This window comes from Equus przewalskii, chromosome X (assembly GCF_037783145.1).
Source record: "Equus przewalskii isolate Varuska chromosome X, EquPr2, whole genome shotgun sequence".
NCBI lineage: Eukaryota > Metazoa > Chordata > Mammalia > Perissodactyla > Equidae > Equus > Equus przewalskii.
In genome coordinates, this window is record NC_091863.1 from 52,046,122 (window position 1) to 52,062,364 (window position 16,243).

General features: G+C 39.9%; 1 protein-coding gene across 2 annotated transcripts in view; it reads right to left on the reverse strand.

Annotated features, from left to right (window-relative positions):
* Window positions 1-16,243, reverse strand: part of OPHN1 (oligophrenin 1) — a 496,301-nt gene that overhangs the window by 61,192 nt on the left and 418,866 nt on the right. For both annotated transcript variants that reach the window (XM_070604028.1, XM_070604029.1), the window contains exon 19: window positions 9,466-9,625. In XM_070604028.1, coding sequence (XP_070460129.1) covers window positions 9,466-9,625 — 160 coding nt within the window. The remainder of the gene's footprint in view (window positions 1-9,465; window positions 9,626-16,243) is intronic.

The following is a 16,243-nucleotide window of genomic DNA, read 5'->3' on the forward strand; positions in this document are numbered from 1 at the left end:
CCACTCTGTGCTTTTTGATTGGAGAATTCAATTCATTATCATTTAGAGTAATTATTGATAGGTAAGGACTTACTAATGCCATCTTAATCGTTTTCTGACTGTTTTCTAATTCTACTTTTCTTTTCTTCCTTTCTTGCTGCCTTCCTTTGTAAACTGATGATTTTCCATAGTGATATGCTTTGATTCCCTTCTCTTTATCTTTTGTGAATATACTGCAAGTTTTTGTTTTGTGCTTACTGTGAAGCTTACATAAAATGTCTTATATGTAACAGCCTATTTTACACGAAAAATTTAACTTCAAATACTCTATCTTTTTACTCCCTGCCTGCTTTATGTTTCTGATGTCACCATTCACACCTTTTTATATTGTGTATCTATTAACAAATTGTTGAAGCTATAGCTATTTTTAACACTTTTGTCCTTTAACCTTTATACTAGAGTTAAGTAGTTAACACATCACTATGTTACAGCATTAGGGTATTCTGAATCTGACTATATGCTCACTTTTACCAGTGTATTGTATGTTTTCATGCTATTCATACGTTTTCATGTTACTAATTAGCAGTCTTTTGTTTCAGCTTGAAGAAGTCTTCAGCATTTCTTGTAAGGCATGTCTAGTGGTGATGGATTCCCTCAGCTTTTGTTTATTTGGAAAATTCTGTATTTTGCTTTCAATCCTGAAGTACAACTTTGTTGGATAAAGTATACTTGGTTGGCAGTTCCTTTCTTTTAGCACTGTGAAAATATCATCCCATTATCTCCTCGCCTACAAGTTTCTTCTGAGAATTCCACTGTCAGTCTTATGGGGGTTCCTTTGTAGGAGAGACTTTTTCTCTTGCTGCTTTTAAAATTCTCTCTTTATCTTTGGTTTTGGACAGTTTTATTATGTCTCTTTGAGAAGATTATTTTGGATTGAAATTTTGAGGTTATTTATTAGCCTCATGAAGATGGATGTCCAAATCTCTCCCCAGGTTTGGGGCATTCTCAGCATTCTTTAAACAAGCTTTCAAGCCCTTTCTCCCTTTCTTCTCCTTCTGGGACTCCAATGATGAGTACATTATTTTGTTTGATGTTGTTTCATAAGTCCTGTAGGCTTTCTTCATTCCTTTTCATTCTCTTCTCTTTTTGCTCCTCTGACTGGATAATTTCAATTGATTTAGTTACTGTATTCTTCAGCTCCAAAATTTGTTTCTTTTTTGTTTTCTATCTGTTTGTTGAACTTGTCATTTTGTTCTTGTACTGTTTCCTTGATATTGTTAAATTATTTACCTGTGTTCTCTCGTAGCTCTCTGAGAATCTGTAGAACAATTATTTTGAATTCTTTGTCAGGCAATTCCTGGATCTCCATTTCTTTGGGGTCAGTTACTGGAGGTTTACTGTATTCCTTTAGTGGAGACATGTTTCCCGAATTCTTAATGATCCTTGCAGCCTTGCATAGTTGTCTGCTCTCTTCAAGAAGCAGTCACCTCTTCCAGACTTTATGGACTGATTTTGGCAAGGGAAGCTTTTCACCTGAGAGTAGGGGCATGCTGAGTTGTGCTATGACTCTTGGTCTAGTGGTGCAGAGTGTCAAGTGTGGGAGTATGTGGAGGCACCAGGTAGAGGGGGCTGTGGCATCTCTTTCGCTCAGGCCACTCAGGTCCACGATATCAATTGTGTGGTCCTTAGTGAGCACTGTAGGGGTCTAACGATGGCTTTTGTGGTCCTAAGTGGCACCTCCAGGTCCAGCAGCTAGGGACCAGGGCAGGAAGTGCTAGTGGCCACAGCTGGTGGTATACACACTCAGCTGAACGGACCAGATGCAGGTGCCTATGTATAGGCAGATGCCAGTTGTATACATACATGTTGTGATGGGGACCAGGTTAGGTAGCAAGGGCTAGGGCAAACTGTGGGCTCACTGGGAGCTGCAGAGGCCCTGGATGTCAAGAGTGATCTCCTATGGCTATATAATCTCCCTACAGGTGTGCACACTTCAGTGGAGGCTGGTGATGGGGCTTAGGCTGGGAGTGTGCAGACACACAGCTGGAAGAGCTAGCTAAAGGTGGGCATAGTTGTGCTGGCCAGTGACAGAAGGCAGGGCCTGATCTGGGCCCACAAGCAGCTGTAGGGGCTCTGGCTGTCAGTGTGCTCTCCTGTGGCTGCACACTCTCCCTCTGGGCGTGTACACCACAGTGATGGTTGGTGACAGGAGTTGGGCTGGGGATGGTGCAAGTGCACAGCTGGAGGGACTATCTATAGGTGGGCATGATGGTGCTGGCCAGTGACAAAAGGAAGGGCCTGATCCAGGTCCATAAGCAGCAGTGGGGGCCCTGGCTGTTGGCATGCTTACCCATGGCTGCATGTTTTCCCCCCAGGATGTGTGTGCTGCAGTGGAGGCCAAAGATGGGTGTCAGGCCAGTGGTGTGCAGGTGCATGGCTGGGTGGGCTAGCTCCAAATGTGTGTATGGTGGTGGTGGTCAGCCTAGGGGGCTGAGGCCGATATCTTGCACTCACACAGCTGTAGAGGCCCACGCTGGCTCCAGGCATGGCGCCTAGGCTCTAGTAGGTGCAGGGGGGTTCTCAGGCAGCTGGTGTTTTACACTTGTGCAGCTCCTGAGACCTTGGATGGCTGCCAGTGTGGTTCCTGGGCTCTATCAGGGGTAAGGTGATGAAGGAAGTGGAGAGTGACTCAGGTGGCTGGCATTAGGGAACAGGAATACCTGTGGGGAGAAAGCTGGCGAGATCTACAGGGAGTTTGCAGTGGCTATTCTGACCATTGGCTTTGTCAGTGATGAGATCCGCTGAGTTTGTCTGCAGAGCAGGTCTCTCTCTCTGAACTTTGATCATCCTCACTGCGTATCTCCTAATAATAGCCTCTGCTTTTCTTCCTTGTTCCTAGCCTGCTGTATATGTCTCAGCTTTGCTGGTCTGGGTGGGGTGAAGCCAAAGTGGGAACTTTACACAGTACCCCAAGAGACTGAAGAAGCTGGTCAGTCACCCTACTCTTCCTTTCCTCACAAGAGGAACTCTTTCTAGATGGGAAGTTCCATCTAGGCACCGAACAATGCCAAATTGGGGGGCTGGGATGATGCAGGCAGAATGAAGTTAATCTTCCATCTCTTCTCATGCAATTATTCTAAGCTTTTTTGTCCCATTGTGTTGCTAAAACTGCCTAAATGGACTCTACAGGTAGCCCAGAGCTGTTTATGTTCAAGGATAGCTGTCCAATCATTGATCTTTGTGAGGGGACAGGGAAGCTGGGTTCTCCAACATCACCATTTTTTCCTCCAAGCCTCAAGTTGCCTTTCTGCTACTGATTTCTAGTTTGATTCCATTGTGGTCAGAAAAAACACCATACATGATTTCAATTTTTCACAATTTTTTGAGGTTTGTTTTGTGGCCCAGGATAGGGTCTATCTTGGTATGTGTTCCACGGTCACTTGAAAATAATGTATATTCTACTGTTGTTGGGTGGAGTGTTCTATAAATGTCAATAAGATTCTGTTGGTTTATGGTACTCTTGAATTCTTCTAAATCATTTCTTATTTTCTGTCTAGTTGCTATTTCAGTTGTTGAGAGAGGGGTGTTAAAGTCTCCAAGTATAATTGTGGATCTTTCTATTTCTCCTTTCAGCTCTATAAGTTTTTGTTTCACGTAATTTGAAGTTTTGTTGTTTGGTGCATAAACATGAAGGATTTCTATGTCTTCCTGAACATTTTGTAGAATTCCAGTTTGATTTATCTATAATGTTTCTGAGTGCATCTCTTTGTATAATTTTTAGTGGTTGCTTTAGGTATTACATTGTATGTACATAACTTATCACAGGCTACTGGTGCTTCACCTGTTTGATGAAATGTACAAACCTTACCTTCCTTGATGTTCCTTATGTTCCCTCTTTTATAATACAATTGTCTTAAGCATTTCCTCTACATACACGGAGAAGCACAACAGATGATATTATAATTTTTGCTTTATCTCAACAAGATGGAAACACTTTCTTTGCTTTAACCATCAAACACAATTGAGAAAACTCAAAAGAAGGAAAGACTACTGAATTTACCCATAATTTTGCTCTTTCTGTTGTTCTTTCTTCCTTCCTGATATTCCAAGATCCCTTCTCTTATTGTGTCCTTTCTGTTTAAAGAACTTCCTTTAGCCATTCTTTTAGGATAGGTCTGCTGGTAACAAATTCTCTTAGTCTTCTATTGTTTGGATGACATAATTTCTGTTATTCTAAAAGTTCACTGATTCTTTCCCCTGTTGTCTCCATACTATTATTGAGCCCATCCATTGGATTTTTAAATTCCACTTATTGCATTTCTCAGTTCTGTAATTTTCACTTGGTTCTTCTTTATGTATTCTATTTCTTTGTTGACTCTGTATTTCTTTGCAGAAGCTGCTATTTTCTGAGATTTTCTATTTTTTCATTTGTTTCAAATGTATTTCTAATTGCCCATTAAAGCATTTTCATGGTCGCTGCTGTACAATTCTGGTCAGATAAATAACATCTGTGTCACCTTAGTGTTGATGTCTGTTGATAGTCTTTTCTCATTCATGTTGGGAGCTTTCTGGTTCTTGGTATGACAAATGATTTTCAACCGAAGCCTGCCTATCTTGGGTATTATGAGAGTCTTGGTCTTACTTATATCTTTTGTTATAGCAGGCCTCTTCTGACACTGACTCTGCAGGGGAGGAGGAGCACTGCCTCATTACTGTCAGGATGGAGTGGAAGTCCAGGTTTTCTACTTGGCCTCCACTAACATCCCAATGGGAGGAAGGACTCCTTGTTATTGCTAGGCAGGAGTAGGAGTTTAGGCTCCTCACTAGGCTTCTGTTGATACCACTCTAGTTGGAAGGTGAAGGGTGTCTCATTACTGTTCCTTACATGGTCTCCTCTCCATTGACAACACAATGTGGTAGCCTTATTACCACTGAGTGATGGTGAAAGTCCTGTATTTCTACCAGGCCTCCTCTGACACTACTCCAGTTCTAAACTGGCATGGGAGGTCCAGGTGCTTCATGTGGTCTCCACTGATACCATAGGGAGTAGGGAAGAGTGTCTCATTACCACCAGGTGACGATGAAAGCCTGGTTCCTCACTTGGCCTTCTTGGCACCACCACATGGGGCAGAGGGAGGAGCACTCAGGTGCTTTGCTACAGACTAGCAAAGGTAGAAGTCTAGGCCCTCCACTCAGCCTTTGCTGGCAGGGGTTGAGGTGGGGCTACAATTTTTTCTGTGGTGTTTTGCTGAAGTAGAGAAGTTATTATCTAAAATTTTTGTGCGTCCTTAGACTGCTGCTTTCCAGGACCTTTGACTAGAGAGACCAGGCTTTTGTTCGGATCTCTTTTTGATTTGCACCTGTCAGTGTTCTTAGGTTGTTCACTTCTATACTACCCAATCTGGGAGATATGAGGCAAAAACAAAATCCAGGTGACTCATGGCTATGTCATTCCTCAGGTCTAAAGGTCCCTAGCTGGTCTCGTCTGCCTTCTTCCTTCCATATTTCAGAGTGAGTGTTCTTGTGCTGTTTCTATATATAATGCTCAGGGTTTCTAGCTGTACTCAGTAGAGGAATAATATATACATATTGAGAGCTATCAAATGTATTAATGCATGTGTACACATGTGTATATATATACATATATACTTGTTTTCTTTGCTGAAATGATAAACAAGAATTTATTGAAATGAGGATTGGAACTAGGGGTTGAGCATAGGTAAAGGGTAGAATTGTTTTTCATTTTTTCATTCTATACTTTTTCTATGGTTTGACATTTTTACCATCTACATGTATTGCTCATATTTTAAAAATTTAAAAATATGTAAAGTAGTAGATACTTTTCAGTCCTGTGTCCCATGGCTTGGGAAACTGGAACTACTCTCCACTCTTCCCTTCCTAAAACTCTCCTTTCCAGGAGTCCATGGCTCTCCTATCTCCTAGTTTTCCTGTCATTGACCATTCTTTCCAAGTCTGTTTTGTGGGCTCTCCTATTACCCCTTCAAATATTGGCACTCCCTAGATTTCAATCCTTGGTCTAACATTTATTCTCTTGCTACAAGTATCCCCTAGGCAAGAATATTATCTCACATGGTTTTAACAAACACCTCTATGTTGTTGAAGGTCAAGTCTATTTCTCTAATCCTGTTCTCTTCTCTGACCTCATATGTCTCATCATCATATCTTAACTTGTCCCAAACTGAACTCCTGCTCTTTTTCTTTCAAATCTGATCCTTCTCCAGCATTATCCATCTCAGTAAATGGCAACTTCATCCTTCCAGTTGCTCAGATAAAAAGCCTTGAAGTTGCCCATGACTCCTCTCTTTCGCCCACATTCCACATGATTTGTCAGCAAATCCTGTTGGCTCTGCCTTCAAAATATATTTAGAATCTGACCACTTCTCACCATCTCCACTGTTACCACCCTCATCTAAGGTACAACCACTTCTCAATTGCATTATTCAAAGAGCCTCCTAATTAGTCTCTTTGCTTCTACCCTTGTTCTATTACAGCTATTCTCCACACAGTATCCAGAATAGTCCTGTTAAACGTAAGTCAAATTATGCCATTTCTCTGGTCAAAAACCAGAGAAATCTATGTTACTCAGAAAGCAAAGTCAAAATCTTTCTGATGGATTCTAAGGCCCTGTAGGATCTACTCAGCTTTCCCTCTCCATTCCTCTCCAAACTTATTTTCTTCTATTTCTTCTTTTGCTTAATCCATTCTAGCCAATCTGGCCTCCTTGTTGTACCTTGAACATGATAGGTACACTTCTGCCTCAGGGATTTTGCACTTACCATTTCCTCAGCCTAGAATGCTTTTCCCCCTTGGATATCTGAATGAATCACTCCTTTATTCCCTATGGGTCTCTGCTCAAAGGTTATCTTCTCAATGAGGCCTTCCCTCACTGTATTTAAAATTGCAAAACCACTTCCCAACCCTTCCTATTCCCCTTCTGGGTTTATTTTTCTTCTTAATGCTCATTACCATCTAACACACTATATATTTTACTTATTTTGAATACTGTTTTTCTACTTTCTTTACAATATAAATTCTACAAGGGCTGTATCTCTAGTGCTTAAGACAGTACATAGCAAATAGTGGGTACTCAATACATATTTGTTGATGAATGAATCAACCAATTAATCAATAAATGATATCTGGGCTTTAGACCAAGGGTCAGGAAATTACAGCCCACAGGCCTGCTGCTTATTTTGGAAATAGTTTTATTGGAACATTCATTTGTTTACAAGTTGTCTATGAGTGCTTTCCTGGTACAAAGGTGGAACCAAGTAGTTATGACAGAGATCTATGACCTGCGAAGTCAAAAATATTTACTATATGCTTCTTAAGAAAACGTTTGCCAATCCCCGCTTTAGATTCATAGTAAATTAAGCTGCTTTCTAGATATTGCTCTCTAGATATTTCCCAGGAATCTCAAATCCAACCTCCCCAAACTGAACTTTTCTCCATCTCCCCAAAACTTTTCCACTCTATATTTCTTATATATATGAAGGACAGCCACATCCATCCAGTCAGCCGAATCAGAAATCCAGGATTCAGACATCTCCCTCTCCCACATTTTCCACTTCCAATCACCAAGTCCTACTGCATTTGCCTCCCTGTTCTTCCCACTGCCCTGATTCAGACTACAATTATTTATTGCTCAGGCTATGGCACTACCCTCTATCTTTGTGATCTATTTTGCATGTCATAGCCAAGATAATGTCTCCCGAATATAAGTCTATCCATCATACTGCTCTACTTTCAAACAATGCTTTCCCAAGCCTGCAGGAACAATTCCAAACATTCTAACTCCTCAACTAGGCAAAGTCTAGTCCTTTTAGTACCTGGCCCCTGTCTGCCTCCAGTCATCTCCTGCCACTCCTATTCCTATTTCGTGTTCCAACAATACCAAATGACTTGGGGTTTTAGGCCCTTTGGCCTTTGTCCACGCTAGGCCAACTCCTTGAAATTCCCTTTCCCTATTTCCCTTTCTTTCCACCCTCAGTATTGACATAGGTTGTATTTCTCTGCAAGTACCCATCCTTGATAATCTCAAAATGCCCTGTATTTACCAAATAATATCACTGTACCAAAATGATTGGTGAAGCAGCACTGTATAGTGATTAAGTACTTCAACTCTGAGCCAGGCTATTTGGACTTAAATCCCAGCTCTGTCACTAGCTAAATGGCCTTGGGCTTGTGACTGTCACATAGTGTATATTTATTATAATTTTCACATTTTAGCTTAAAAAATGGCTATCAGAGAAGTTAAGTTGTTTGATGTAACACAGGTAATATGGCAGAGAATGCCAGTTGTTTTCCAATATCCATTATCTCTTTCTTCTTTTAGTAAAAGAACTAAAGTCTTAGCTGGGCACATGGCTGCCCCAAATAGTAATTATACCTCTCTGCCTCTCTTATAGCTAGATATGACCCTGAGATTAAATTCTGACAAATGGTATGTAAATGAAAGTGATATGTGTGACTTCCAGGTCATGGTCTTAAAGGAAAGGGCTGCATCCTAACCATTTCCTTTTCTTTCATCCTTCTCAATTGATATAATGTAGAAGGTATTTAGTCATACAGATGAAGCAGTACCTTAAAGATGGCAGAACAACAAGAAATAAGGAACATGCGTTCCTGCTCCTGGCAAGTCAGCATACCAGCCCTGGACCACTCTGCTGGACTATTCCACAACCAAGAAATAAATCTCTCTTCTGTTGGAGCCACTGTGCTTTTGTATGTGGAGTCTTAGCAGCCTAACTTGTATCCTACCTAATACATCTAGTAAGCAGCACAGCTTGTAACTGAACTGTGGATACCACCTGGACAAGATCATCCCTTTGCAGAAAAGTTTTATTGAATTGTGGTCTGCTAGGATGGTATTAGCGGCTAGCAAGCCTAGAGTCAAATGTAGGGCAATCTGTAGCAAGTGTACGGGACTTGGCAATAAATATTTCTTGTCTAGCCTCATTCCTGGGTTCATTTTCTTATCCTTATTTTTCCTTTTTCATTTGACTTAATTATAATGTAAACTACCTCATATTTTATATACCATATAAAATATACCACCTTAGATTCTTTCAGAATGATATGACATTTAAATAAGTATAGGTATTGTTTTCTTTATAGTTTCACTGTACATACACTTTTGTGTACTTTTATATTTATCATTTATTTTCCTTTGTTTACATTGCTGTCTCCATATCACATTGTTAACTCCTTAAAGGCATGGATGGTGATTTTTTCTTCTATATCATCTAGCAAGGTGCCTGATAATAAAGTAGTTAAAGGATCAAGCAATATTTGCTAAATGAATGAATCTCACAGGGTCAGAAATGCTATTAAATGTCATTACGTTATAATGGAATTTCTTTCCATTATCAACTTGAGCCAGGGAGGGAGACACAACTCTAAAATGTGGCTAGGACAAAGTGTCACACGTTTGGAGCAGTGATGGTGAGGAAAAGAAATACATACCTTGACGAAGTGCTCGATTAGGATTTCTACCACAATGTTTTGGAATTTGATGTTCATCATGGCAGCCACAGTGTCCTCCTGAGCTCTCATCAGAGTAGGCCCAAAGATCACCCCCATGTTGGAGGGAGTCATAAGATTCTCTTTGCTGTACTCACACACACTGCCAGAAGAGAAAGAAAATGATTAACAAGATTTTCTCCAAGATTCTCTTGTAACCAAGACTTTGTTAGGTGCTACAGGGGGTTAGACAAACTAAAAAGTAGAACGAAAAGAGAGGCCTAAAATAGATACGGGAAGAAAAGATTACAAAGGAAACAACTAGCAAAGAATACAAGACAGTATATAATTAGGGGCCAAAGTGAGACATAGCTAACTTACTTAGTGGCACTGTAGGAGTTAAGAGAAGGAGTTTGGGTCTATAGTTAGAAAGTATTTGGAAAGACAGGAGGGAAGCAAGATGACATTCCAGGCAAGAGGTACAGCATGTATAAACCATATATAAAGAAGAACAAAGCACATAGAGAAAGTGCCTACCAGTCTCTCCAGTCAGGAATCTAGCCCCTTCCCCACCCCCAGTTAAAGAAGCAAAAAAACTGAGAGAGCTGAAGGGGATCCTTAGGATTAGCTCTTTATCATCGTTCTCATTTTACAGATAAAAAAAAAACAAAGGTCCAAAGAAGGAAAGGGATTTGCCTGAAGTTGATGAGGATTATTTTAGGCTGGTTAATTTTAAAACTGTAGATGAGAAGCAGGCTCCCAGGAGCGAGTTTGCTTGCCCTTTGTTGGGAAACATTTGCATTTGTAAGGGAAACCTCCGTCTGTAAAGTTGCCTCCTCTCTGTGCCAGGAAGAAGGGACAGGACCTTATCTCTAGAAACTCTTAATCAATGCCAAAGGCAAGAACTTAAGTTGTTTACTGTCTGGCAACCTCATGTAACTGACCCCCACCCCAATATCCTCCTTTGTCTTTAGCTGAAAATAATATTTAAGCGGTGGCTTCTGCCATTTACTTAATCCGGTTTGATTCTTATCTAAAAGTTACAGGACCACCCAATAACCAGAACCCTAGTGGCACCCATACCGTTTTGACAATTCTTTTTACATATTCTTTCCTTTGTCTTGTAAAGAGATAACTCACATACCTATGCCTTAAATTTAGCCTTACTCTCCACCCAGGTTTCCAGCAGCAGCAGCTCCCCATGCCAGCAGCATCTCTGACTGCCCGTGGGTCCTGTCCCCATGCTATTCCAGCACCAGCTCTGCCTGCCTGTGGGTCCTGTCCCCATGCTATTCCACACTATTCTCTAAATAAAAGAGCACTACTGCCAGATCTTGAGAGTCCAGGAAATCTTTCTTTCGACTCCTTGGCTCACCAACCCCGCATCAAAGTCACAATCAGTTAGCCTGATTAGAGTAGGGTCTGCAATCTCAAATTTTCTGATCCCTAGTCACTCTCATTGCTTAAATTCCTTTAAGTGGCTCCCTATTACGTAGAGGACAGGGCCAATTCTCTTCAAAGTAGCAATTAAGGCCTTCTATAACATGATGCCTATTTCTAATCCCAATGCACAGCTTGAGTTCTGAAGCCAACCTGGGTTTTAATTCAACACCACCACTCCTTAGCTGTGCAACAGTGAGTGTTAGTGACCTAGCCTCTCTGAGCTTCAGTTTTCTCACTTGCAAAAATAGTATCCACTTCAGAGAGTTGTTGAATAAATAGAGTTAAATTTCTTTAGTATGACATCCTGGAAATACTCCATTACAAATATCCCCTGTTATTACATCTAGGCACTGCTGAACTCCAACACTCTTGATATACTACACTGGTTAGACCAAGTTTTCTGGCTAAACGATGTTTCAGACCTCCATAGTTTTGTTCATGCCATTCCCTCTGCTTAGAATGTCTCCTTATTTCTAAATCTAAAGAATGTCTATTTATCCTTTGAGATTCACTTTAGGTGACATCTCCTTCAGGACTATCACAGCCCACTGTCCTCATCTTGATTGACCCCACTGGCAAGGAGCATATATCGGAATTTTCTGTTTCTTGCCCACCTTTTCTGCTAGGTGGTAAACAACTTCCAAGTGTGTGTGCGCCTCGCACAGAGCAAGTACCAACTAATTATTTTTAATGGAACTGAGTGACTCTAGTGCTCTTTCAAATAGTACTGGAGGCAGCCAGGTAAAAGATGTGCAGCCCTTTGGTCAGTTTGGCTGTGGGGGTAGGGAGGTGAGGAGATGGGACAGCCCACCACAAACACTAATTTTCAAAACCTGTCCAGGTCAAGTCCCTAAGAGGCTGACTCCATCAACAGACAGGCTCTTGTCATTAAGTAGGTAACTGACAGGGACAGAATCTTTAGACAAATCCTAATGAAGTCTGTTAAGACCATGACAAAGTCTGAGCGCCATTCAGATGATAAGGAACAGCAACCATTCACAGGTTCTTGGTATTGCTGGGCTGGTGATGGGTCCCTTTTAACAGTTTAAATACTTCTGCAATTAACCCTTATTCTTTAATGATGGAATTTTTTCAGATGTTAAAATGGAAAAGCAACTCCAGGCTGCCACCAAGCGATCCAGATAGCTAAACCGTTAGTAACAAGGTAAGGAAGGACACTTGTGAGACAACAGCCTCCAGCATGTGTGAATGCTTATCTCCTTTCGTAAGCTTTGAAAGGAATTGACTTTGGTTGAATATGCCAGAGCTCACTTAATCCTCATAGCACCAAAAGACACAGTATTTTATCTCTGAAGCCTAGGTTCACAGAGGGTAAATCATTCAGTCAAGGTCACACAGTTTGTGAATACACGACAATATAGGGATTCAAACCCATATCTGTTGGGCTCCAAGTCTTACAGTCATCCCGTTGCATCTTACTGCCTGCTTGTCTACTTCCTTTCAAGAAATCAGAGCCCCTGTGGGGGCCCCTTTAAGCTAGAGCCACGTTCTATTTCTCAGAGGGAAGTTCCTGGTATCCTATTTTCCTTCTTGGCTTTCTTATGAGATTTGGAAGGTAATCTATTTTTGGGGAAATTTCTTTGCATTTGACATCTCTCCTTTTATTATACATTTTGAAAACCATTAAGAGGCAAAAGTCACACCCTAAACTGTAGATTAATAATGATAGAATAAAGGACAAGCAATACAGCTAATAAAGAGTGTTAATATATTGAGGTATTTGAGGAAGCCATTTTGGTTTAAAACTGATTTGGCCTGAACTTCTTTTTCCAGAAAGGCCTGACTTATGGTCTGTCAAGCATGCATTATACATCTACTTTAAACATTAAACAGCATCCCAAAGCAAAGAATGTTGCCTTTAAAGATAGGGATGAATGTCTCTCTCCCATATCAGCATTTCTTTGAAGATAAGCATTCCTTCCCAGGAACCCAGGGTCAGATTGACCTGCTGTGTAAACAGCAAAACATCTTGTGACTGTAGTAGGAAAAAAAGTACTCCTGTCATATTTGATGTATGTTCTGAAACAGTGTATAACCATGCTGTACACTTCACTTCTCTGGAGTACTTTCTTCCCTGGTGGAGATAGCGCTTCTGGGCTATACTCCTCAGATTGATTCATATATTAAACTAACATCATTTTTAACCTATAGATTAAAAATGTATGTATTGTGTATTTGCATCAACAGTATGATGAATGAAACCAAAAATACGGCATTGTGAGTAGTGAATTAGGTAGGAGTTTGTGATATGATTTGACAACAAATAATTCATAAGTTTGCTAGTACACATTGACTAGAGAAAATGGGTACAACTTCTTGAACATCAAAATTTAAAACAAAAGAATGGGTATCAGAGGGAAGTTGTAAAAAGCCTCTAGTTTAGGAAAAAAATAATTTGATTAGGTGGTTTACATCAGAGGTCATAAACTAAAATGCCTATAAAAATAGAACTACCTTATGATCCAGCAATCCCACTTCTGGGTATATATCCAAAGGAAATTAAATCAGTATCTCGAAGAGATATCTGCACTCCCATGTTCACTGCAGCATTATTCACAGTAGCCAAGATATGGAAACAACCTAAGTGTCCATAGACAGACAAATAGATAAATATATACACAGAATGGAATATTAATCAGCCTTAAAAAAAGGAAATCCTGCCATTTGCAACAATATGGATGAAACTGGAGGACGTTGTGTTAAGTGAAGCCAGACACAGAAAGACAAATACTGCATAATTTCACTTATATGTGGAATCCAAAATAATCAAACTCAGAAGCAGAGAGTAGAATAGTGGTTGCCAGGGGCTGAGGGAAGGGGAAATGGGGAGATGTTAGTCAAGAGGTACAAAGTTTCAGTTATGTAAAATAAGTTCTGGAGATCTAATGTACAGCGATGTGAATACAGCTAACAATACTGTATTGTATACTCGAAATTTCCTAAGAGGTTAGATCTTAAGTGTTCTCGCCACCAAAAAAGAACAAAAATGGTAACTATGTGAAGTGATAGGTATATTAATTAGCTTTATGTTGCGATTATGGCACAATGTTTATGTACACCAAAAATTGTCACACACCCTAAATATATATAATTTTTGTCAATTATACCTCAATAAACAGGGAAAAATAAAAATAAAAACTGAATAAGTTAATTAAAACTGGTTCCATCAATAACATGCTGTGTGACTTTGAGCCTATTTTTTCCATCCCTAGGTATCTGTTCCCTCATCTATAAAATGAGATTATTAAGTCATCTAAAGCATCTTCCAGCTCTGCTATTCAATGAATCTAAGAAAGTCCTTCTCTTGAAAATAATGGGAAAAAGAGACAACCATACAGTATGTGTCTACTGTGAAGAACACAGAACCATCTATTAAGTATGCTTGCCCTCTCCACTCTACACACCAAAAGAAAACCCCAAAACCAAAACCAAAACCAAAAACATCCCCCAAAACAAAAAAAGAACTGGAATCAGAGGGAGCCCCTTAATCCAACTATGTTAAACTTTAAAGGACAAATGACCTGTTTTCATTAACAAATAAATGACAGGAAAAAAGAAAGAGATGAAGGGGAAACCTATAGATTGAGAAGATGGTAAAAACATAGAGGCACTATCAAATATTGTATCAAGCCTTGGCCTCTGTGTTTTTATTAGCCCTCCAAGTGATTCTGATACATGTAAAAGTTTGAGAACTACTACTATAGACCGGGGGTCTCCAAACTATGGCCATTGGGCCAAATCCAATCTACCACCTATTTTTGTAAATAAAGTTTTACTGGAGCACAGCTATGCCCATTCATTCACATATTATTAATGGCTGCTTTTGTACTACAAAGGTAGAACTGAGTAGTTGTGACAGAGTCTGTATAGCTCACAAAGCCTAAAATATGTACTATCTAATCCTTTATGGAAAACATTTCCTGACCTCTGCTTGAGAGTAAAAGAGGCTTAAAAAACATTTCAACAAGTTGCTCTGTGTGGATTTATTTGGATCCTGACTCAAAGAAACAAACACATGACATATTTGAGACTATTGGAGATTTGAGCACAAAATATTTGATGATTTTAAGTAATTATTATTAATTTATTTTAGATGTGATAATTGCATTATGTTTATGTGTACAAAGAATTTTCATTTTTTCAATATACATATTGAAATATTTATGGATGAAAGAATATGATGTCTTGGATTTGCTTCAAAATAATATGGGAGGAGCAGAAATGGGTGGCGATATAGATCAAGCAACATTGGCCATGTGTTGATATTGTTGAAGCTGGGTAATGGGCACATGAGAGTGCCTTATACTATTCCTTCTACTTCTGTATATACTTGAAATCTTGCATAATAAAAATAGTTTTTTAAAAGGAAAAGATATTAGGCCAGCCCAGTGGTGCAGAGGTTAAGTTCACACGTTCCACTTTGGTGGCCCGGGGATTGCCAGTTCAGATCCCAGGTGCAGACCAATGCACCGCTTGTCAAACCATGCTGTGGCAGGCATCTCACATATAAAGTAGAGGAAGGTGGGCACGGATGTTAGCTCAGGGCCAGCCTTTCTCAGCAAAAAGAGGAGGAGTGGTGGCAGATGTCAGCTCAGGGCTAATCTTCCTCAAGAAGAAAAAAAAGGACAAGATACTAATGGAGGGGGAAAGTGAGTCAATGTCTGTCACAAAGTGAGCAGTCCTCATCCCTGAGGATGGTGCCCTTAAGGGCAGACAGTTTTGGTTTCCTCCGTTGGTGTTATATTATCTGTAATTTACTTTATTTTTATTATTTATTTATTTTGTTTTTAATAAGGAAGATTGGCCCTGAGCTAACATCTGTGCCAATCTTTCTCTAGTTTGTATGTGGGATGCTGCCACAGCATGGCTTGCTGAGCGGTGAGTAGGTCCACACCTGGGATCCAAACCCGTGAACCCCAAGCCACTGAAGCAGAACACATGAACTTAATCACTACACCACCGGGCAGACTCCTGTAATTTACTTTAAATACTTAAACATAGTCAGTGCAATGATCTGAATTTCATCAATGCAATCAACTGCACCCACATCATTATTTTATGTGCCACTAGGAAAAAAAAATCATTTCATTGTCAAATCATTATGGAATATTTTTGACGACATTTTAAATAGAAAATAAACTCAACAATGAGCATAATTTACCCAAAATAACTACAATATGAACAGCTATAACCAAGTTTATGCATGTAGAAGTTATGACAATTACATCAAAACTACTGCCTGACAACAGTGATTTTATTGATTCTAGGCTACATCCAGAATTCATTTGAGGGGAGTTTGTGCATACATAAACACACA